The sequence below is a fragment of the Brienomyrus brachyistius genome, chromosome 15 (assembly GCF_023856365.1).
Source record: "Brienomyrus brachyistius isolate T26 chromosome 15, BBRACH_0.4, whole genome shotgun sequence".
In the NCBI taxonomy this organism is placed as follows: Eukaryota; Metazoa; Chordata; class Actinopteri; order Osteoglossiformes; family Mormyridae; genus Brienomyrus; species Brienomyrus brachyistius.
In genome coordinates, this window is record NC_064547.1 from 17,930,520 (window position 1) to 17,954,507 (window position 23,988).

A 23,988-nucleotide genomic window follows, 5' to 3' on the forward strand; every position below is an offset into this window, starting at 1 on the left:
TGTAGGGATGCGGTCTACTTGTGGAGTCACCTTCGCTTTGCACATTCTTCAAGAACAAATTAGTGAGGCATAGTCAAGACGTAGCTAAGCAACAGATAACCCAGCATATTTCAGAAAAACACCACACAATAAACATTTTTTTGCTTTAGATCACTTTTGTTTCATTGCACGGCTCCATGGATGCGCATCACTGTGGATGTTCCAAAGACCGGGCTGGAGAGGCTGAAGATGGTAGCTAACTAGTGGGTTAGCAGAATATGGATACATAAGGAACATTATTTAATATTCAGTGTAGTGACTGCTTCTGGCCAACAGGCGTCCCATGCAAATGTCCTTTGGGTGGTGGCAAATGGCACCTCTGAGTATGAACCTTTACTTATTATATTAAGACGACAGATGAGATCTGTCAACGCCCCCAGTGAGCCATCAGGAGAGAAAACCCCAGGTTGCTGTGTTAGACTCCAGGCACTTTACTATGCTAATATTTTAATGAGAGGTCACAGTGACCCATTGGACCATCCATAACAGTGTTATAGAGAGTTAGAAAAAACACACTTTAACTCCTTCCAGTCTCTGCAAAAACCTAGGTCTCTTCTGTGCTTCATTCTTATTCCAAGTTCAACTACATGATGCTTATGCGCTAAATAAGGGATTAACTATGACAGATAACTATTTTTAGTGGACCTCGACCTCGTGGATTTTTATTAATATATATAAGATTACACTGGATTCACATGAAGAATTGCTGGTGCTTGGGTCAGTCAGTAGACTTCTCATTGACTTTGGCGACTGGGACCATAGAGATTTGTGTTTAAAAGGCCTGTTTCCCAAGAGGGCCTGTGTGGGTTTACAGCTATAAAAATCCCCTTTACATTCCAAAAGCCACATTGAGTGAACATACATTTCTACCTTCTTCCTTACAGTCAATTACTCATCTGTATGTGAGTGGTTTACTTGCAGACAGCAATTTTCTGGTACTTCAGTCAATGAAAGGACCTTCTGTGTTCTGTAGCTGCTTTCGTTAATGTTGTGATACAAAAGGGGTGTGTTGCTTGAATGCGGTTTAAAATTTCGTTTAAAGGTCTTTAACGTTAAATACACTGTCCTTAACTCTTTGAATATAGTAGGGGAAAATACTCCACATAACTATTCAACATTTTATTTTTTGCATGCGACTAATATTGTAAGGGAAACCTCCTGAGTTCTTCGGGTGAAATCAAAACTTAACTCGTCCCATAATTATGTTAATACTGCAAACTGAATGAATCACTGCTGCAGAAAGATGTACACCTTAGACATGGGTGATCTGCAAATTCAAGGGCACTTTATAGAATGGCAAAGAAAAAGTAAGACAAGGAATACAGGAAAGATCCATCGCCTGCGCACTTGGAGATGGACATTTAAGATACAAAATAATAACCCCTTTGTATGCATGCTGGCACATATCAAAGAAAAAGCAATAAATTCCAGCTATTTCGCAAATTGCACTAAACAATCCAGACCGTGCAAAACACATCGTCACGTCGATTCCAAACACAACGGCCCCAAACCCAACCTACAATCAACGCTGTATGAAGGCTTCACAGTCTATTTATTAAGCCAGTGTGAACAGTTCCATACCGAAACCAACCACTGTGTCCTGTCAAAGGAAACGAGCAGCGAATCAGAGGCTTGTCCAGGTCGGTCTGGTCAGCCACGCAGCAAAATAGCAAATAAAAAGCCACCTCCTGCTGAGCCCCGTGTTCCGCGGTCTGCCAGTGCGGTCAGGTTTGGGACGGCCCCTCCACGTTGACGGTGGTAACGGTGGCCATGAAGCACTTCTGGAAGAGTCGGTCGGGGTCAGGCGGCTGGTTGTCGCAGTCCAGTTTGCAGGGGAGGAAGTGCTTGCAGAATCGCTGCGGTGCTGTGGGGGTGCTGATGTGGCCGGACTGCTCCAAGGTACTGACGTTGGGACCTGGAGGAGGCGTGGCCAAAATGGACAGCGAGTAAAAGGGCGGGGCCATAGTGGCTGTTGGTTCGTTTTTACTTTTAGCACTGTTGCCTCAGACCTCTGGGACTAAGGTTCGAGTCCCCGCCGTAGTCTCCTGGGGTTTCCTCCAGGGACTCTGCTCTCCCCCAACAGTTCAAAAACACGCTAACGTTAACTAGAGTTACCAAATTGCCCATCCTGAGTTGCCCCCTGCCTTGTGCCTGTAGTGTCCCGTCCCCCCCCCCCCAATTCTGAATAGGACAAGTGGTTAAAGCAGACGGACAAGTTAGAATGACAGAAAAACACCTTTTTTGTGTAATCTACAGAACCATCCAATGTACATAAAGAGATTGATATGTTTAATTTTTCCATAGCACAGATTCTCTGAAAATGATAGTTGCTATTTATAAAATTCAGGAAACAACGATCATTCATATAAATATTAAGCTGCTGCTCCCTGTATGTTTGTGTGAGGTCAGACTTCTTGGCCTCAGTAGGTCAGCAAACTGAAAGTACAGACACCTTAATTAGCCAAGGCCGGGTAGGATAAGCTGTTTTCTGCATCATGGATGCTGCTGTGTTGAATCTTTCTCCCCCTTTACTTCCCGTGCATTTACCTCTGTGTTGATTATCTACTCCACTTCCCAGACAGAGATCACAGCTGAGAATATCTAGCATCCGATCCATACCATCTTTGTTAATCAAACTTTGAAGTAAATAATTTGTCTGCTGCGAGAACATTTTTCCGCTCTTTCTTCACTGAAGATGTCATACGTAGATGCATTTATTACGCATTTAAAACGAAAAAACACAATGACAAGATTCTTGTTGTGACACAGCAGACGTATCCGTGCATATCGCGCACTCACCCCCCCATGTCGCTATCCTTCAGCCATCATCATACCGAATGCTGCCAAGCTGACAATCTGATCTAGTGCACCTTCATGTTTACAGTTCCGTCTCATGGTTTCAACTAAGTTGGTCTCATTGCTTAATTTTAATGCTGTTATTTTCAAGTGCAATAAGCACAAGGTGCAATATCTCGAAACCATGGGGTACGACTCCTTTATCATGCTGGTCTGTTTGTTTGTTTATTGTTAGTGTATTTATTTGATGTTTTATTGTTACTATCTGGGTACTATTTGGATGTGACACTGGAGAGGAAGCACGTTAAAAATTTCGTTGCTGTGGAAACAACAATGACAATAAAGCATCTGAATCTGAATCCGAATCTGAATCTGAATTTGAATGTGAACGAGGTGCCACTCCCAACCTCCAGACATAATGCATCAAAAAGCATCCCATCGGTGGCATAAAATAAGCCTGGAGTTTTTAATTGCACATATAGCATCTTCTTCTTTACTTATTTTTATTTATATTCTGTTTGTATACTGTGTACTTTTTAAATCTGTGTGCACTATGTGTACTTTGTGTCTTTGCACCGTATGTTTGCCTGTGCTTTACAGTCCTTGCTACTATATGCAAAAGAATTTCCTTTTGGGATCAATAAACTTTACCTTACCTTACCTTGCATGTCATGTACCCAAAGTGGAGGACGCTCACCCACCCACTCCACCTACAGACTTATCAGCAGGGAAACAGGTGGCATTCTCTAGAGACTTTTACCTTCTCCAAACACTTCACTCTGCCAGCACAGAGCGGTACCCAACATAATTGATCACATGTCCTTTGGCAGAGATCGATAAGCTCCACTGTGAGGCAATGCAGTTTGGAGATTATGACAGATTTCACCCACCCGGGAGGCCTTAAGGCATTTGCCAGATATAAGTCTGGAGTTTTCTCTTGGCAAAAAAAAAAACAGACCCAAAGGCTTATTCTTACTCAGAACATTTCTATAAATGGTAAATTAAATTTAATGGCAAATTGCTTAATGCCAACACCCGTTTCAATCTAGGCAGGTAAGAGGCAGCCCTTGAACTGGCCTTTACACTGAGACACATTTCTGCTGTGGTAGAAAATAATGCCACTCACTTCCCCAGAGAAACCACGTGAAAATGCTGGTCTACTGACCAAGGCTAGTTTTCACAGAAAAAAATTAAATTATCCATAACGGTAAGTCTGTTAAATGGACAGAAGGCCAGAGTAGGGACACTGTAATAACCATACGCTTGAGGAAATCTTGAGGAATCTTTTGACTAGTGACAAGGCCACAGCTACAGCAGGCCAAACAAATAAAAACGCATAAAGCAACCATTAATAATAATAAAACGGCAACAAAACTACAAATCAATCAGAATCATTACAGATATTAGCTCCCTAAATATCTCAATTACAGACGTGCCAATAGGCTACAACACAAAGAACATTCAGACAGGTTTCAGGCAAGGCAGCTGTAGTCTTTTTTTGGAAATATTTTTAGCCTTTTGTCCTGTATTCAAACCACAAGAGACTAAGCAGTTTGGGGCAGTAAAAAGTGAGGCTCTCTACTGCCCCCTAATTCCATTGACCTTGGAAACTTCCAGCACTTACTCATTACCAGATATATGACATCACTTTCATCACCCTGCACAGATTAGCAGCTATGCAAGATGGATAGATATTTCAGAAGAGTCATTAATATTGTATTCAAAATACTAATACAGCATCATCAGTTCACAAGCTTTATAATTTACAATAATGACCCATCACAGGATTTCATGAGGTTGAGTTGATCAATGTTTTTTGTAAAATGCATTATTTGATCAAAGGATTGTTCCATCCATTCACTGTCCATATCAACTTATCCTACACAAGGTCACGGGGGTTCGGAGCCTGTCCCAGAAGCTATGGACACAAGGTTAGGAATAACTCAGGATGGGGCGCCAACCCATCGCAGAGGTCATATGAGAAATAAAATATAATTAAATAATTAATGCGCAAAAAGCAAGTTCCTGCTTTTTGATACACTGAAGAATCAGTTCCGCATATCTCTTCCAATACAGGTGGAAAATCCCCCAGAGGACAATGCAGGGTCAGGACAACCATCACCCTCACTGCCTCACCTGTAGTACAGCATCACAGCAACCATCACCCTCACTGCCTCACCTGTAGTACAGCATCACAGCGACCATCACCCTCACTGCCTCACCTGTAGCACAGAATCACAGCAACCATCACCTTCACTGCCTCACCTGTAGTACAGAATCACAGCGACCATCACCCTCACTACCTCACCTGTAGCACAGAATCACAGCGACCATCACCCTCTCTGTCTCACCTGTAGTACAGAATCACAGCGACCATCACCCTCTCTGTCTCACCTGTAGCACAGAATCACAGCGACCATCACCCTCACTGCCTCACCTGTAGTACAGAATCACAGCGACCATCACCCTCTCTGTCTCACCTGTAGCACAGAATCACAGCGACCATCACCCTCTCTGTCTCACCTGTAGTACAGAATCACAGCGACCATCACCCTCTCTGTCTCACCTGTAGCACAGAATCACAGCAACCATCACCCTCACTGCCTCACCTGTAGTACAGAATCACAGCGACCATCACCCTCTCTGTCTCACCTGTAGCACAGAATCACAGCGACCATCACCCTCACTGCCTCACCTGTAGTACAGAATCATAGCGACCATCACCCTCTCTGTCTCACCTGTAGTACAGAATCACAGCGACCATCACCCTCTCTGTCTCACCTGTAGCACAGAATCACAGCGACCATCACCCTCTCTGTCTCACCTGTAGCACAGAATCACAGCGACCATCACCCTCTCTGTCTCACCTGTAGTACAGAATCACAGCGACCATCACCCTCACTGCCTCACCTGTAGCACAGAATCGCAGCGACCATCACCCTCACTGCCTCACCTGTAGTACAGAATCACAGCGACCATCACCCTCACTGCCTCACCTGTAGTACAGCATCACAGCAACCATCACCCTCACTGCCTCACCTGTAGTACAGCACCACAGCAACCATCACCCTCACTGCCTCACCTGTAGTACAGCATCACAGCAACCATCACCCTCACTGCCTCACCTGTAGCCTGCAGCTGCAAGCCGTTGTCCAGCTGGCTGGGCTTCGTGGCGATAAAAAGGTAGCAGAGGACGCAGAGGGTGACGATGAAGGCCAGCAGAATAACAGCGGCGATGGACAGGCCCACCAGTGCTCCCACGCTGTCAGAGATACGCAAATTAAATTAAACCAGAAGCAGACTCACTCCTGCAGTCTGCCAGAAACACAGATGCCTGGGCCTTTGTCCCTGTTCCAAATAAACATTCTGGCACACAGATTATGTAGGACTTCAATTAAACCGTTAGGAACAATGAAATATGCTTTAATGAGATCCCTGTTAGGATAACATCGTGTCTCAAACATTGTTGCCTCTTACCAGCAGGGGCTGGTCTGAATGTCACCTCCACTCTGTGTGTGTGTGTCTGTGTGTGTGTGTGTGTGTCTGTGTCTGTGTCCAGTGTGGTACTTTAGGGTATAATGAATTGTTTATTCATGGAATCAGGCCTTGGAAAAGGTCTGAAAAGGCCCTTGATGTACAACGCAGTAATGTATGTATCCTTATATTATATGACCTGTTTCCAATGCTTGGAGTTACTCTGCCAGTTTCATACATTGAATAATTGTGGTTTGTTTACACCAGCTCTGTATGGACCCTGACCCTGAGGCTGAACTGCGCACACGTCCTGCCCACTCTGAACTTCCTGTTTCTCTGTGCAGTAAATTAGGCTAAATTTACATACATTCTGTCCACTCTGAACTTCCTGTTTCACTGTGCAGCTAAAGAAAATTTGTCAAATTCTTTTTTTCATATTTATTAACCTGTTGTCACCAAAATGGGGCTAATTTTAATGCCTGGTTTCCAGCATAACCGTCAATTAAGGTAAACTGGAACTATTTCGTCACACCCTTACCAAGGCTTGATTGTGAGGAATTACTGTAAACAGTACAGCAGCTTAGGGGCCTATATCAGGCTTAGCTCTAATCAGACCACTTGTGAAACACTTCAATTGTTACCTTTGGCTCCTTCCGTTCTGCTGGGATGAAAGATTCAGATTTATTTTCCTACAGACCTTCTGCAACATCTGTCCTCTACGGATGGTTCAAAATCTCTTTAATGTCACAAAACAAATCCCACTATGCACCTTAGAACATGCTGGGACCAAAGAAGCAGGTATGTTTAGTCAGAGGATTAATATTCACTGCCAATCCCGAGCTGAACATCTGATGATGTCTCAGTGAACATCACGGTTGAATGTATCTCTGCCCCAACATATCAAGGCAGAAAAAAGGAAAAGCAACGTATCCATGCAAGAAAACAAATTATTCCAAAGAGACATGGTTGTAGGAGCATAACTGGTGGAAGAGAAAATATGCGAAGGAAACGTGTAAAATAAAAAGTCTTTTCTAGCAATAAATAGGATGTTTAGTGCTCTGGCTGTACAGCGGAAGTGGATTGTGCCTTAACTTTGAATAAGCTACAGTGACATTGTAGACCGAAAAATAGCTACACAACCAACGAACAAAAACAGGATTCTGTAGGTCTAGAACAACGGAAAGATAGACGCCAAAGCTAGAGAATATGGATTTGCCACCTTAAAGTCAGTCAGCAAAAGGTCAATCATCCTGTCCAGTTTTTACACCAACCTTGAATCAAAGTTACACTCAGCCATCATCTAACCACTACAGCTGGTGTGGATCACACGGCGGTCTGGAGCCTACCCAAGGCAGCACGGGCTTGAGGTACACACAGAGCGGGGCAGTATAACAATTAAATGTATTTAAAATATGTCTCTGCATCCTGCCATACTTCCAAGAACCTTCAATTCTGCTACCATCATTTTCCCAGCATCGATCGATTCGCTTTGATGGAAAATGGCATTTCAACCATCATACTCTGTGTTTCCAAGACAACAGTTCAGCCTGGGAGACGCAGGACTGTCTGGGATACTTGACCATAGCTTGACATAGATTAGTAAGTACATTTCGCTGCAATATTTTTAATTGCCTTTTCTTTGACATACAGAAGTTTCCCATCTCTGCTAAATCGCAGTATATGGTTCGGGGAACGCAGGATGTTACCAGAAGGGAAAGAGCTTCGTATTTCATAGGATCCATTAGGCAATCAGAATCACGGATGTTTTTTTCAGCGTTACTGAAAACCATGTTTCGCTCAGTTACATGTTTTCGGCTCAGATTGTCCAAGATATTCCACATTCAGCATCTTCTTCTTTTCTTGGACATCAAATAGAAGGTTACAGTGATGATTACAAGCTCATTGGCCACTTTAATAGGTAGCAACAGCTTTCACCTCCATGACCACTTTGAAGGGTCAACACTCAGAGGGTTCCTTACTCGGGGATATGGTACTTGTGGCCTTCCTGTTAACTTCAACGAATCGGGGCGTTCACCTCTCACCTCTTTCTCTGAGATGCTGTAACCATCACATCTACGTAGCACCAACAATCACAGCACGTTTCTGAATCTCTTAACCCTGCCCCTATGCTGAATATCATCATGGCGTTACCTCCAGAGCGCAGAAACTCCTACCGCTTTAGCCAGAAGATGGAGGTTCTGATCCTTGTTCAGTACCACGGACAGCAGCCTCCTGTCAAAGTTTCTACATCTCCATTTTGGACCAGCTGGCAAAGGTCACTTCTCTCCTAACCCTCCACGCCTGACTCCCACTCAGGGCTCCGGCTGGCTCACATTTGGGAAGCAGACCAAACAGAGGCTCCCTCCGAGGCAGCCTGCCGAACATTAATAAAGTCGCACCATGATGGGAACGACTAAACCCACTGGACCACGCAGCCCTTCAGCACTGCCCAAGATTTCCATCCACCCTTGACATTTTCTTTCTGGAGAAACTAGTTTATACCCTACATAACGACTACATAACGACTACATAACGACATTTCAGGCAACGACGGACCCCATCTAGAACAGTGGTCCCAAACCTTTGAGGGCACAATTACTTGCCACGGGGCAGTACACTCAAGGGCCAACCAATTGTACCCCATCTTCCGGTAAATGCACCTTTTACAGTACAGAAATGGACTCTGAAGAACACTTTTGTAAAATTGGGGGTACATTAATCTTGTTCGTAAATTAGCAAACAAAACTGTACCAGGGTTATACCCTTTTTTCGGACAGTGCATAAGATTACACTGTAATAGAGCGGAACAATTACTATTGCATCCTTACATTAGCACTTTAGCATTTTATCACTTATTATTTGCATGTTTGTGGTGATGCTGGTGTAAACAAACCTACTACACCGCCAGTCATATAAAAGTATAGCACACACAATTATGTACAGTACATAATACCTGATGGCGATAACTATGTTACTGTTTTATGTGTTTACCATACGGTATGCCTTTATCATTATTTTACAGTTTATTATTTCTGTTACGAAAAAGTGTATTGTAGCCTATATGTGTAGCAGGGAATAGGCCTAACATTTAGGACTGTGTAAGTACACTCTATGATGTTCACACACTGACGCATTTCTTAGAATATATTCCTATAATTAAACGACACACGATTGTACATTTTATAGCAGACTCTTTTGTCTGAGGGAGGCTAATAGCACATTACAAACATACTGTCAAGGAGTTGACTCGGCATAAATGCGGCTTCCAGTGACTGACCAGGTGTAAGTAGCGTTGTACCAGGAACTACACAACAAGCAAGAACCTAATAAGACTATTCAAGATCAGATGTGCAACATAAGAACATTCAGGGAACATAAAAAACATTGGGCTAGTACAGGAATCCGCAAACTTAATAAATGTCTATCAAGAGATGAGTGTTTATACCTTGAGTTCATTTACATGCATGCAACATGTGTTCTTGTATTTACCGGTAAAAAGCAGTAAACTTTCTACGTGGAAACGCACGTTTGCCGACGTGTAAACATCGGACGCGCGTTGAGCTGGTTAGTGAAAACTGCAGCTCAGTATCGAAATGTCCCCTTGAAAATATGTTTGAAATACACAAATAAAAATAGCGCTAAATCTACGTGCCCGATGCGATATAGTAAATCCGTTTTTGAAGTGTATCATTGAGTTACTTACCTCAGCCACCACATGTATCCATATTCATAGGGAAAGAAGCTATTCGGGTCGTCGCAGCAGTACTTAATGTCATTAAACCCACAGCAGAAGACTGCCCTGGCATCACTCTCGGGTTTGGGACAGGTGAAAGCATCCACAAACACCTTCTCTGCACTGTAATAGCCGGTGCAGTCCGCACTCATACTGACTGCAAAGGGCTCAGCAGAGGTTTTAATTGCCGGAAAGTGTTTTAATGTTTGTCCTTTTGCAGTTCCAAGTGTTTTCTCGTTTATCCAGGTGAAATAAGAGCTCAATTATGCTTTAAATATCAGCTTCCTAGCCCGCAGATGTCTGTCTGGGCTTTGAAAGTGCTGTACCGGTCGGTGGCACAAGAAGCATAGTCAGGCTCGGTGGGTATTTTTTTAATAAAGTGAAAAAGCAATTAGAAATGTTAGACCCCCCCTCCCCCGTTTCAGCGTGCGCTGCCTCTCTCTCTCTCTCTCTCTCCTTCCCTCTCTCTCTCTCTCTCTTTCTCCTTCCCTCCCTCCCTCTCTCTCTACCACAAGTCTCGTGTTGTATTAGGGCTGGTCCTTTTCTTTCAAAAATCAAGAAGCTAAACCGTTTAATACTTGTTGCCGTCTGAATATTACAATACAACTGAATCATAAATAAAACTTACGGATGCTATAAAATTAGTGTTGGTGCGACAGACACTGATTCTGCACATCAGTATTCACTGTCAGAATCTGGTGTAGTTGGCAGTTACTTTCTATTCAGCAGCAGGACGTTTTCCGGAGGCTGTTATTTGAGTGATTTGCATAACACAAGGTGGAAATACGTCGCAATGCATTAGATATGTGGTTATCGTCCGTGCCGCGATAAAAGCTGCTTTATATGCATATTACGTGTAAAGAATTTATTATTCTATTTCTGCGTGTTTTACGATAGTACAATGATAAGCAGAAAAGTAACGAATAGATTACTACTAGTATTTCAGTTAAAGCACCAATTAACGCAACAGGAAAAGACCATCACACAGTATAAATACGCCTTCATTTTATTTACGGTAAAATGATTTGCAGTTTCTAAATTTAAATATAATAGTCGATATGTGTTTTGTCTGCCTTTATTATTTGGCATTATGGACTGTAATAATTTGCTTTTAATCTTTTTGTAAACTCGTTTGCTTGCGTTTATGTTTCTAAGTGATGCGTTCACATTTCCCCCCTTTCAGTCTAAATACAATAAAGTACTCGGGCAGCTGAGTTTTCTCATAACACAGTAATAAACGTCATTATACTCAACTTAATTATGTTCTGCATCTTCTCTTTTTCTACTCTCTGCATCTTCTAATAATATCTGTGAAAGGAGGAAGGAGTGTTATTACAGCAAATTAATGAAACATTTCCAAGCGGCAACCTAGCAAATAAAACTGATATTTCATTGGTTTTACTGGAATAAAGTGTTACGAAAATTAACTACTAACTTGACTAGTAAATGCAAATATTAATATAATATAAATAGCACCCTGTACTGGAATTGAGCTGTATTGGCAGTGAATTGAGGGCTAATATAAATATTAAATGTAAATATATTATTAATATAAATATTAAACATAAAAACTTGAAGAATTTTACGTAAAAATACTTTCATGCAATCATCCATCCATCTTATAATTGCTTTTCCTGGGCAGGAAAGAGGAGAAGCATGAATCTAGAAAACGTGCCAATTGAGCCCCTACAGCTCTGACAGCATCCAGGACAGGAAGGGCAGCAGCCCCAGCCTGAAATCAAACTCAAGATGGTCCAGGAAATTGGACTGTGTGAGAAATTCTGCAAGACACACTCAAGAGTTTTCTAAAGAAACAGTGGTGGTCAAAGCGGTCGGGTTCAGTTACTGTAGTTTCCCTGTTTGGCCAGTAGGGTTCACTGGCCATCCCGGTACTAGTGTTTGGTTAATTGTAATGGTTCACACCTGTCCCTTGTTTACCCTTTGTTACACGTGTAGATGTGAGCCTTTGCTCTTGTTGGCTATTGCATTTGTTTTCTGTGTTATTTGATGTGCATCGTTGGATCTTGTATTTTATTTTATTCCGTTTCCTAGTGTTTGATGTCTTTGTGCTGTTCAGTACAAGTGCTGTACCTCTGGTTAGACACCCTGCGGTACGTTTTGTTTGTGTTTCTGAGTTTAGTTCCCTGTTTTGCTAAAAAAAAGTCACACTATGGATCATCCATTATCCCCCCCCCACCCCCCCCCGCCCCACCCCGTCCCGATAAATGACAACGTCATGAGCAACTTGGTCACATAGTTTTGTAATTTTTTACGAATTGTGACGCAACAAAGTCTTACAAATATGGAGCGGTTGTGTACTATTTGTATATGTGACATTAGTTAAAACAAGTATTAATTTATCAAGTTGGTTAATTGGCCATGTAACAACATTCTGTATGCAGTGCTCTGCATTCATGGCAAAATAAGTTAAGGACAAACTATACAAACACAGGTCTTTAAAACTGGCATTCCACCCAAACGGCTTAAGGAAGTGGTCCTGGCCGGACCTCCTCCAAATTTACAGTTGGGCTGTTGGGGAACCCAAAGCCCAGAGCCTATCTGTAACCGCAGTCCAGCCCTGGCTGCGAGCTGTCCAAGGTAGCAGTGTTTCCACTCACCAGATAGGGTCTGTTTTTGGTGTTTCATCTGTACTGTGGGAAAAGGAAGTGCAATTAAAAATAATGCACCGAGCTGCGTGAAAGAACGAGAGCCATTACTTTCAGCCAGAGTAATGCATTACTGGGCAGTTATAGGGGCAGAGCACTAGACTTACATAGCAACTTTTTTTTAAACAACTATCACAGGCATTATTCTTAGTGATGTGGGTAATGGTGTGTGGGAGGGGTTCTTCCTGGGGGAGCAGGGCAGAAAGAAGTGATGCATTATTCATGGTGGAGATAAAGACAGGGACTGTGCCCAGCTTCAAGACAGGAGTGCAGAATGGCTTTAACGAAGCCTCTTAATTAATTCTGTGTTAAGCTGGTCCACTGGACACTCTCTGATGATTTGCCCCTGTTTGCCTTTGGCAGATTTTTTTAATTTGAAAATCGATGACTTGGAAGTCATGGTAATTTATGACATTATCGGAATACTGTTTACAAACGGCATTCGCTGTGCCATCAGTCCCGTGTCCCTGAGCAGGATGAACTGTTAGAAGATGGATGGAGGCCTTGTCAGTGGAAACATTGTGATGAGGTGTTTACCTGGAATATACAGCAGGGCTAAAGGGGAATGAGAACAGGAGAAGGTCTGAGGTGGGACGGGTGACACAAAGATGAATCACCAGATTTACATGGAAGGGGAGAGTTGGACAGTGAAGATGTTTGATGCCTGGGATGGAAGAAGGAATATTTCTATGCAACCAAGCATAACAATGCATTACTCAGTGCTAACTGCAATTTATGCAAAACACGAAGAAGTTCATGAAAAGTAAAAGGAGAGATGGAATGTGGTATATGGAAGCCACTAAGGCTGACAGAAGAGATGTGAGGAGTCAGCGCAATCATGACAGGCTTTAGAAGCTGGAGGCTCCTCTGCAAAGATTGGATAGCGTGCTATTTACGCTCCTCAGAAGCTCCTCAGAAGGCATTCAGCTTCTTATTCATCCGAGCAGGATTTCCCAGAGATTTTATTATAGCAAAAAAAGTTTTGTACATTTTGCGAATCTATAAAGTGACTTCAGTTCCTTGATTTCAATACCAGTGTGCTCTGCCTTCGGCGGTAATATGTGATATTCCCATTAAAGCATGAACCAGTTTCTTTGTAAATTGGATAAAGTGATACTAACTTATTGTGACTCCATGACATCGCAGACACCATCTCATTAACACCGATGGGCGACGAAAGCCAGTGACATCATGGGTGCGAATGAACACATAAAGCATACAGACAGAGTGAAGAGCCTTGTAAACATCTTGGTGGACACTTGGTACTTACTTTGGTACTTATCGTCCATTCTAAAGCAAAACTTTAGACTGGGTAATAAATACGGTCTGCACTATTTGTAACATGCGTCTGATTGTTGATGGCAGACGTGCTGATTCCAGCCACCATCCTGTGGATTTTCGCACACTGCAGGGTGGTGTTAATAAAAAAAGAAGCTTCATTCAGTTCTAAGGGAAAAAATACCCTTTAACAAGAGCAATATAATGAAATGGATTCATTAGACCTAAAGCCAACAGTGAAGCTACAAGTGCAAAAAAAGTCTTGGATCAAACTCTGACCATAACAAGGTTAATGGAAGATACTAAGAGTCCTGCCAGACAATCCTGGTGGCCCCCCTCCCTCTGTGGGTTCCTCCTCTCTTGAAGTCTTAATACATCATGTCCGCGGTGTGATATGAAACACTCGGCCAATTAGAGATATGATGCTTCAAACACTCAGAAAAGAGAAAACCCAAGTGAGCATCAGATGTCCGCCAAGATGTTTACAAACGGGCCTCAGGCCTCCTTCTCAGAACCAGGGGCTGCACTCAGTCCAAATCTTATCCGGAATAAGGGCTGCCAAGCTATAAATAAACTAGGATAAGGAGGATGACTGATTCCAAGCACAAACAAGGTGCTCCTTGAATTTGTCCCTCAAAAGGTTCCTGCGTAGCAGCCTTCTGCCTCTCAGCAGCCACAGGAACCATCCTCTCTGGGATCCCATGGTGCACTGACACATGCTGGCCATTGATGCCTAATGAGGCGAAGCTACCCCAGTCAAGCCGAGCAGGCTGGCTATAAGGTGCGGTTTAAGATAGTACAGAGAACGAGAAACAAAAATCTTTCTGATCCCCACCAGACCTCAGGGGCAGAGGGGTCTTGTTCGTTCTCACTGTGAAGTCAGCTGTATCGGAGTAATTAGCGCAATTAGGTCTAATTGCCTCTGTGACAGCTTGTTATTTTTTTTTTCAAGTTGGAGAGCTTGAAGAACACACTCCTTTTCCTATATCATTTGATATGAAAAGCATGCCCTGCTTCAATGCAGAAGTATAGAGGCCAACGTTTCTCTGACTGCAGATGTTTAAATTGCTTCCTTTCCCAGAAATCCTCTCAAGCCCTTTTAGTGGACAGAAACCATCAAACAAGTGTCTATTTTTAACTGTGTTTAACTGTGTGTTTGTCTGCAAAAGGAAGCATTGGGGAACATTGCTTTGGAAAGTCCATTTTCCTGTGAATTGTCTCCAAACACTTTGCATTTCAGTGGAAAAAAAACAGGATAATAATTTATTATAAATGACCAATACAAGGCAACAGAAAGGAAATGAGTTTGAGATTATGGCATACCTCAGAATTGTGGGTTCAAACTTAGCGATATGTGGAATCTCATATCCCAAGTTCATGTCAGTTTTTTTTCCAAGTTCTCCTTCAACAATAAATTGCTCTTTTTTCAATAACAAAATACCACATCACTGCGTAACACATCACTGCGTACCACATCACTAGTACAAACTAACCAGCACCAGCCAGATACAAACCTGATAGGTACAGCTTTCCATGCTCATATTTAAGGTTAAAAATTGAATATCGGCAACATCTTATTGTTACTTTATCCTTTTTTCTGAAGTATTATATCAGCGATCAACAGATGTCAGTACATAGTTCATTATGTACTTCTACATTGCCTATTAATAACTGAGCATAGGCAAAGTTATATATGTAATCTATTTTATTAGTCCATTGCAAAGTGCCTGGATTCTATTTCCAACTTGGATTCCATTATGTGCCATAGGGCTCATATCAAATTACTTTTCTCGATGTCAGATTTTGAATACTTTATATCATGTGCAAAAGCATTACTATTTAATATATCACAGGCTCCATATCAGATTTCTTTTACTGATATCGCAGACCTGACATGAAGCTAGGAGCGAAGAGCTTTCATCAAATTTTCACATCGCGAGGAAAAACCTTCGTTGTCATATAGTCCGTTCTGTGCAATTATGACACATTTGAGTTGCATGTGGAGGCCAGTTTTTGATGACAAAGAGATATGGGTCCCGGCACAGAGCAGTGGGCGGAGCCTTCTATTATGCTTCATGTCATATTATCACATTAAAGCAATACAAAATAAAAGGTATTATTATTGGATATATTGTACATGTCATGAGGTTAAACACTAGGCTACACGACTTTTCTCAACATGACATGTAAATGAAATATAAAAATGCATCAAAATCGCTTATCCCTACGAGTGATACACTTAGTTATTTATTTGTAATGCCCCGTGAAAATGCACTAAAATATCAGGTTATTCACAGATCGCTTATTACGAACATCTTACTTTCAGCAGTCTAGCTAGTATTCGATATTTTCGCAGCAATACAGCAATCAAAACAAGTAAAAATGCAAAGTCGCCTGGTCAAAGGTACTAAGGAAAACTAGCATTAAAGTTCATGAAAAGCATGATCTTTAGCAGCACAAGACAAACCTTTTATTAAATCGTTCACTTTGAAATACTTTGGGACATTAAGGTTAATGTTGGAGGCAGAACATAAGGACATAAGGAGGCAGATCTGGGCTCCACCAGGCTCTGTCTATATTAAATCCTGGCCAGAATCATCTATTCTTTTAAGAGTCACCATCACAGACAATCTCAATTGGCCACAGCACTTAAAGGGAAACGTATATATATATATGAACGAGACAGAGGTGAGTGGGCTCAGGACACATACCATAATTACGCATATGGTTAGTCCAGGCCAGAACACAGACCATAACAGAGGGTGGTGCAGACCATTCAGAGCAAACCGGTCCCACAGCCTACAGTGGAGCAGAACATTCACACCGCAAACCACGAAGACAGACCACATCCTCAAAGACTCCAGCTCCACAGCAGAGCCACCTGTTTGCTTCCGACAGAGAATAAAGATGAATAGGCACAAAGATACTGGCATAGTTTTTATCTGCAAACAGTATATTATAACAGCACTGTCTGAATATAATCCCCAGGGTTTTCCTCTATCTCTTGTCTCACATACACGCTAGTGTTCGCTCATCTGCGGTAGATTGTGCTTATTCCTGTATTTTGTATTCCATGCAATGCCCCCCCCTCCCCCACAACCCTGACTAGAGTAAGCAGTTTGGAGATGGATGGACACATTCAGGGGAAAAAGTAGTCCGAATAATTTAGAATGAAATATTCAAAATTTTATATCCATTCCTATTCAGCCTGAAATTGAAGAAAAATTGCCTCTCAGTGATAGTGAAAACAAAAGCATATTGTTTTTCCTGTGGTCTCTTTTATATTGCATACAGAACTTTACTGTTCAAAATAAATAATGATTGACAATACCGCTGATCAGCAGATAGAGAGAGAGTTTGGTTCAGGTTATTGTCAACAAAGAAGGTTGCACTACAGGTCAGGTGAGGTTGGGGAGCATGTGCTGATGCAGTCTGTTACCCCACCCACCACACAGTGAAACTCCGCGGGATCCCGGCCGGCGACCCCCCAGGCAGATACACAGTCCGGTGCCACCCTCCAGAGGGGGCCATCCATCTGCCACAGCCAGGCGTTACGTGTACTACTGTAGTTTGTAAGTATAAGAACTGACATGCATTTCCCATGGCCTGGACTGAAAGATACAGCCATGTAAAATGTATGTGCTGCTTGTTAAATGACAGTGTATGGAAGTCAGGAAGTGAGCTGATACTGTGCTGTGAAAGGAAGTCTTGGTTGTTTCTATGGTGTTAACAGGGTTAAAAGGTAATAGTGGAGATTTTTCCTCCAGTCTTCCTCTTAGTGACCTCTGTATTTCAGCTGTAGTTTCTCTGTATTTCCCTACTAATTACCTGTGGTAATTAACCAATTATATATTGGAATTTACCTTATATTTACCAGGTAGTTAGTAATTAGGGGACTGTAAAAGGAAGGGTTACCAAAGCCTGACAAACCAGGGGCTTCAGACAAGGCTGGATATTCTGAGTGACCGCCGTACACATTTTGAATGAAACCTGCAGGTTTATCTATAACAGAAGCCTTTGACGCTATCATCCAGTTCTAGCCAGGCTCCGGCTTTCTTCGAAACAAGACTATTAGACTGGACAGTGTCTGCTCTTTTATGTGCTCCGGCTCTGGTTTCGCATCTAAATGCCCTGCATTTTGACAGTACATGCTCCCTTTGAACGCGGCAGAGTCAGGGTTACCCACTGGGTGGCCCTCTCTGCATAGTCATTTATGCATCCTCTTAAAAATGCACAGAGCTTGTACACTGCAGCTTTTAATGAGACCCCCTGCTATCCTTTGAATTTTAACCTTGTTGTTTGAAGCTAGGCACTGGGTACAAGGCAGGTGTGAAACCGCTCCATTCTTCAGACTATCCGACAATCTGCCCACCCGCCCCACCCCAGAATACTAAATGGACTATTCCATTCGACTGCATGCACGTCTGAACAATTAACCATCATGCACTCAAAGCCGTGAGAATCGTCCCTCTCTTGAGATATGGTCTGAGGTTATGATTTGATTGTTGATTGTCCAGCGTATGACCCTTTGGCTTGATTCCCTGTTTCATGATTTTGGAATCTCCTCAGTACTGATCTTCCGTTTCCCTCCGTCACAGCGGGGCTCCATCCTGCACGGGATGCTGCTCCATAGCAGTGTATGCACACTTCTGGCAATTTTAGAGATGAAAATTAGCCTAACTGCAGGTGTTTGGTCGGCGGGAGGAAGCCCATGTGACACAGGGAGAGCGAGCAAACTGCACACGTACTTTTTTGCACACATTTTTGAGAATGAAATCCCCAAACCTGGAGTCATAAGGTAACAGCACCATCCAGTTAGACCCTGTCACAGTGTCGTAATGCTTGAATATTCATTCAGTTTAAGAATAAAGAACTCAAAATCCCACATCTTAGCATTAAGGCTGTTAAACTAATGCAGAAAATGTGTTTATTTTCGATTTGGTGGACCAGAGCATATTTTAAAGTTTGGGTCAGTACAAGATTAAGTCTCGTTTTCGCGGAGAGAATAAGTACATCGTAGTGCCAAAGATTATTAAATGCACAAGCGTAGCATTTTAGCAGCATTTCTGTGGTCTGCAGAGTGGTAAACACATTACATTAAGCTCTCTGCAGGACATTAAGTCTGAAATATTAAATGGACAGCATCTAAATATAGATTAACGTGACAGGAAGGTCAGGGTTTATGAAATCTGCCACACGACAGCCATTCTCACAACCAGTTGGTCTTGCAACTGTCATTTAATTGCTATTACAGCTTTTTATATAGTGATTGTATGCATCCAGTCATCATCATCCAATTGATTATCCAGTTTTTAGTTTACTGCTTTTGCCTAATTTAACACTTGAAACAACTCTGGGGCATTTTACACCAGTGGTCATAATTAACCAAATGATTAAGTCACAACTGACTTACACAGGAGTCATCCTGTAATAATATTGTATTTTTTAATCACCAGATTAGGGAGAAACTTAGATGGAGTCCCAAAAATATCTTTATTTATGTTTGCCATTTTATGCTGATAAATACAAAAATCTGCACTAACACTGGTGAGCCTGTTTCCCACCCAGAGCTCCTCCCTCTCCAGGTTTCAACAAAAACCGAAGACCAACAATCCAGCCTGAGACACAGATTCGACATTCGGTTCAGATTCATTCAGCTAGAATTTATCGTGTTAATATGGGGAATCATGTATTGAAAAGAAGGCTGCAGCCTCCTTGTTACCTCAACCAGGTTAAGCATTTAGAAGATAGAGGGATGGATGGATTTACATAAAAGGCAGGTCGTCATAATTCGTCTCTCCGCTTGAATCACAACGTCATGGGCAGAATTATGGTCAGAGCTTAGAACTCCTCGTCTGAGTGACCTCTAGACTTAACAGTCTAAAAACCTCATTATTTTTTTATCAGTTTTATCCTTCCGTTCAGATAGCTATGTGAGGGATATGTGAAAGTCCACATCTCCTCTTCAAAGACATGGATGGTGAAACAAGTATCTGTATAAAAGCCGTACATCGTCTCTATTAAAGGAAACATCTATTTTAGCAGTGTAATATACCGTAGTATATACTTCAGCTCTGAGGAAGTACGTTTTTAAGGGTATGGCACTTTTGGGACCAAGAAAACATTTTCTACTGTATCTGGCTGAAAGATTAACCATTATGTTAACAGTCGGCATTTAACAATTATTTGCAGCTAAGTCTTCATAATGACCAATATTGGAAGGCGTTTATGTACAACATCTCCCTCGAGATGCTCGCATCCAAGCCTGCATCAGTTTTGCTCTTCATCATTCTGTCCCTTCCCATTTTCCCTGCCATTGAGGGGATCCTCCTATCCAGTTGTTCCGAGGTCTCTAATCCATCTGCGGAATAGGATTGGCAGTATTAACCCCAAGGACAATGCTGTCAACTGTCACAGGTCCTCGAGTCGGCTGGATTTACGAATGTGGGTGGTGGTGGGGGGGGGTGGGGGGGGTTGGTTGTCTATGGTGGGTGGAGCGAGGGAATATGCCTGGAAAGTGCGAAGATCTCCTAAGCCACGAATTGGCAGATGGAAGCCTAACACACTCTAGACTGCGTGGATCTCAAATCCCCTGGCTTGGTCTGATTCTTGCCGCTCTCTCTCTCGTGAATTGTCCTTTTTTTGCCTTTCTTGCTGATCTCTCCATTTGGATTGGCCTACGTGCATATGGGGTGTTGATTTCACTCGAGCTGGCCTGTCACCATGGCTGTGGCGCTGGATGCCGTGTGGGTCCGGGTGAAGAACGTGTGCAAGCAGAATGGCCTCCTGATCTTGTCCGTCTTGGCCGTCGTCATTGGATGCCTACTCGGCTTTTTTCTCCGCTCTCGCCACCTTTCTGAGCAGGTCTGTACGCCGTAAACTTGGTCTTCCTTATAGCATGCGACCTTAGGCATCACTGCTGAAGGTCTGAAGTGCCTCATTTGGTTAGCAAAGATCTATGACCCTCCTAGCTTTCTGATCACATGGTGCACTCTCAACGGTGTTGTAGTTCTCAGATTGTCTTTGCGGTGGACATGCACGAAGAGAAATTACAGAGAAATGCTTTGTTTCCGTGACACATAAATATGTCTCAGTTTTACTCTTAGTGTTAGTAGCAGTTGACAGGCCTACATCCCTGGGAAGTGTCTATAAATGATGATTATAAATGATGATAGGGTCTGCCGACACATCTCACTCATCAGGAATGTGACTTGAGTATGGTCTGTTCTAATGGGAAGGTCTGTGAAACTCATTCTGTAATAGCAGAGGGTGCTTTCAGAATAGAGGTGTCCTACTTTACCTCTCAGGGATTATGCAGATGCTTACTCAAAAGAGACGGTCATAACAAAATGCCCTTTTAAAACGTTAAACCCTTAAAACTTAGAAGATGCCCTTAATTCAAGCATGTTTTGGTCATATTTGAAAACAGACATGGCTGTGAAAGTCAAACATTAAAATAATTGGTGCTGCTTTGCATAAAAGGTCAAAAATAGACCTGCATCATATGTAGGTATCTACTGAAAGGAGTCGTATCGTCTGTGATCATCACCATTTACCAAAATGCGGTATACAAGTGAAGTCACCTTTCCGCGTTCCTTTTAGGCACAGCACTGAGCAAAGGTCTTAGGCAATTCAAGAAACGATGTTAAAATGATCTTCATGCTGGTGTAAAACTATGATATTATATCTGTCAAAGTGTGTCAGCTCAGCCATTTCAACACCTCCCTGAAAGCCTTTGCGAAAAGTAATTACAGCAACCACCTGTTACAGCAGTGCATTTGTTAACATACCATGTTTGGCTAATCAATACCTAATAAACTAAATCAATCAATCAATCAATCAATCAATCAATCAATTGAACTGGTGGTGAAATTTATTAAATACATAGAATGTCTGAGGCACCCCTGTGGAGAGGTTTGGGACCTGACACAGTGATCATCAAGTCATCCAACTAGACATCAACGTTTTGGAGAACAGAAGACATTCTTGTTAGTTTTTCCAGATACAGTTAATTTGCATATTATCTAATATTAAACTAAGAGCAAATAAATTAAATCTGTTAATTTGTTAATCTGTTTTTTTCCAGCACTGTAGAGAGTTATAAGTGTGGCTGTCATATAAGTTGGTAAAGGAATTAAATGAACGAAACATAATGTTAGCCTGCAATTAAATTATGTTTTGTGCTGTCTGTTGAAAGCATTAATGACTGTGCATTATAAATATTCCAGATCGGCTAAATAATAATATCTGTGACTACAGATAAATAAACTCACTTTGCATTCATTTAGCAGACAATTTTATGCAGAAGCAGGCTCAGCCAGTCCCTGTAACAATTGGGTGCTATGGATCTTGCACAAGGACCCTGAGATTCAGACGAACAACCTTCTGATCATAGTTGCAACATTCACCTTCAGCTCTCAACTGTGACTCTCTGAGTGGTACTACTGTACTATCCTCCCCTTTTCCACTTTATTTGGTATTCAAACTATTAAGAATTTAATAAGTGCTGTGCCAGTTTATGTCTAAACCCTATTACTGAGAGCATAAGTGGCTTGAATTTTTTATCTTTGACCACAATGTTAGAGGCCGGCCTTCTCCATAGTGTATGCACCTCACCTCCATCCTCAGTGACATTTCAGCGTAGATGGTTCTCTTGATCACCAAGCCTTTTTACCCCTCCTCAAACTAGCGCTCTATCCTTACATTCATTTAAGTTGATGACATTTGGCTGCTCTCACTTCTTTTTCTATGCACAGAATACACAAAAAAAGTAATTTTATATTTGAAAAAATTAATTTCCTAGAACCACCCTAGTGTGACATTAAACTGAATGACATTGTTCAGAAAGTGTCCCTTCAGTGTGATATGTCTGATATTATGGAATTATTTGTAATGGAAGATGTAATCCATTCATCCATCCATTTTCCAAACCGCTTATCATACTGGGTCGCGGGGGTCCGGAGCCTATCCTGGAAGCAATGGGCACGAGGCAGGGCACAACCCAGGATGGGGGGCAAGCCCATCGCAGGACACACTCACACACCAGTCACTCACACACGCACACCTACGGGCAATTTAGCAACTCCAATTAGCCTCAGCATGTTTTTGGACTGTGGGGGGAAACCGGAGTATCCGGAGAAAACCCCACGACGACATGGGGAGAACATGCAAACTCCACACACATGTGACCCAGGCGGAGACTCGAACCCGGGTCCCAGAGGTGTGAGGCAAGAGTGCTAACCACTGCAGCACCATGCCCCCCCCCCCAAGAAGACATAATAGCTAAGGCTAATCAAACATGATAAGCTCAGGAATAACATGCCGGGGGAAACAGAAAATAGAAAAAATTATTTACTAGTAATTTCCTTCCTTCACGTGATTTATTATTTTGCTAATGACATTGAACTATTAAGACTTAAACACTTTGTAGAAGCTTTACAGGGTAAATGCTTTGACCAATAACACAGCTTTGGGTTTCTTTTAACCAAGAACTAACTGTGCACCTTTAAATACTGTGCAGAACATCAGCAACTGGGTACTTATTTAATCTTAGCAGTTTGAGAGTAAAATGTTTGCTGTAATCTAGTCTCAAATGATTATAGCAAAAACTTTACAGTTTTTTTTAATCAGCGATTAGTATGCTTACTCCACTAGATGGCAGGGTTCATGCAAAACACCGTGTGACGTACCAATAACCCATAATACATGTGAGCTATTTTTGGCTTTAGTTTTGAAAAGAGTCAGTGGCTTTTTAAGAAAATTCATTCAAAAACTGGTAAATATTAATCCAAAAAAGTTGATGGAAAAACTTGAATAAGCAATTTCATCCATCCATCTATTCATCCATCAGTCCGTCCATCCACCCATCTCATCCTACTCACAGGGTACCAGCTTGGGGCACACCTTAGACAGGATGCCAGTCTCTCACAGGGTACATACATGCACTCTTTCACATACAACCATACTCTATGGGCCATACGAAGGCGCCAATTAACATGACTG

At 42.2% G+C, this 23,988-nt stretch overlaps 2 protein-coding genes across 2 annotated transcripts in view; one reads left to right on the forward strand and one right to left on the reverse strand.

Annotated features, from left to right (window-relative positions):
• tmco1 (transmembrane and coiled-coil domains 1) overlaps positions 1-23,988 on the forward strand; it is a 153,132-nt gene that overhangs the window by 42,877 nt on the left and 86,267 nt on the right. The gene's annotated exons all lie outside the window — the stretch shown is intronic.
• On the reverse strand, positions 1,764-10,194 carry LOC125709358 (protein shisa-like-2A). Its single transcript, XM_048977682.1, has 3 exons — positions 10,013-10,194; positions 5,961-6,097; positions 1,764-1,954 (listed from the first exon to the last, which is right to left on the reverse strand). Exons 1-3 carry the CDS (start codon positions 10,192-10,194, stop codon positions 1,764-1,766), a joined length of 510 nt encoding a protein of 169 aa, XP_048833639.1.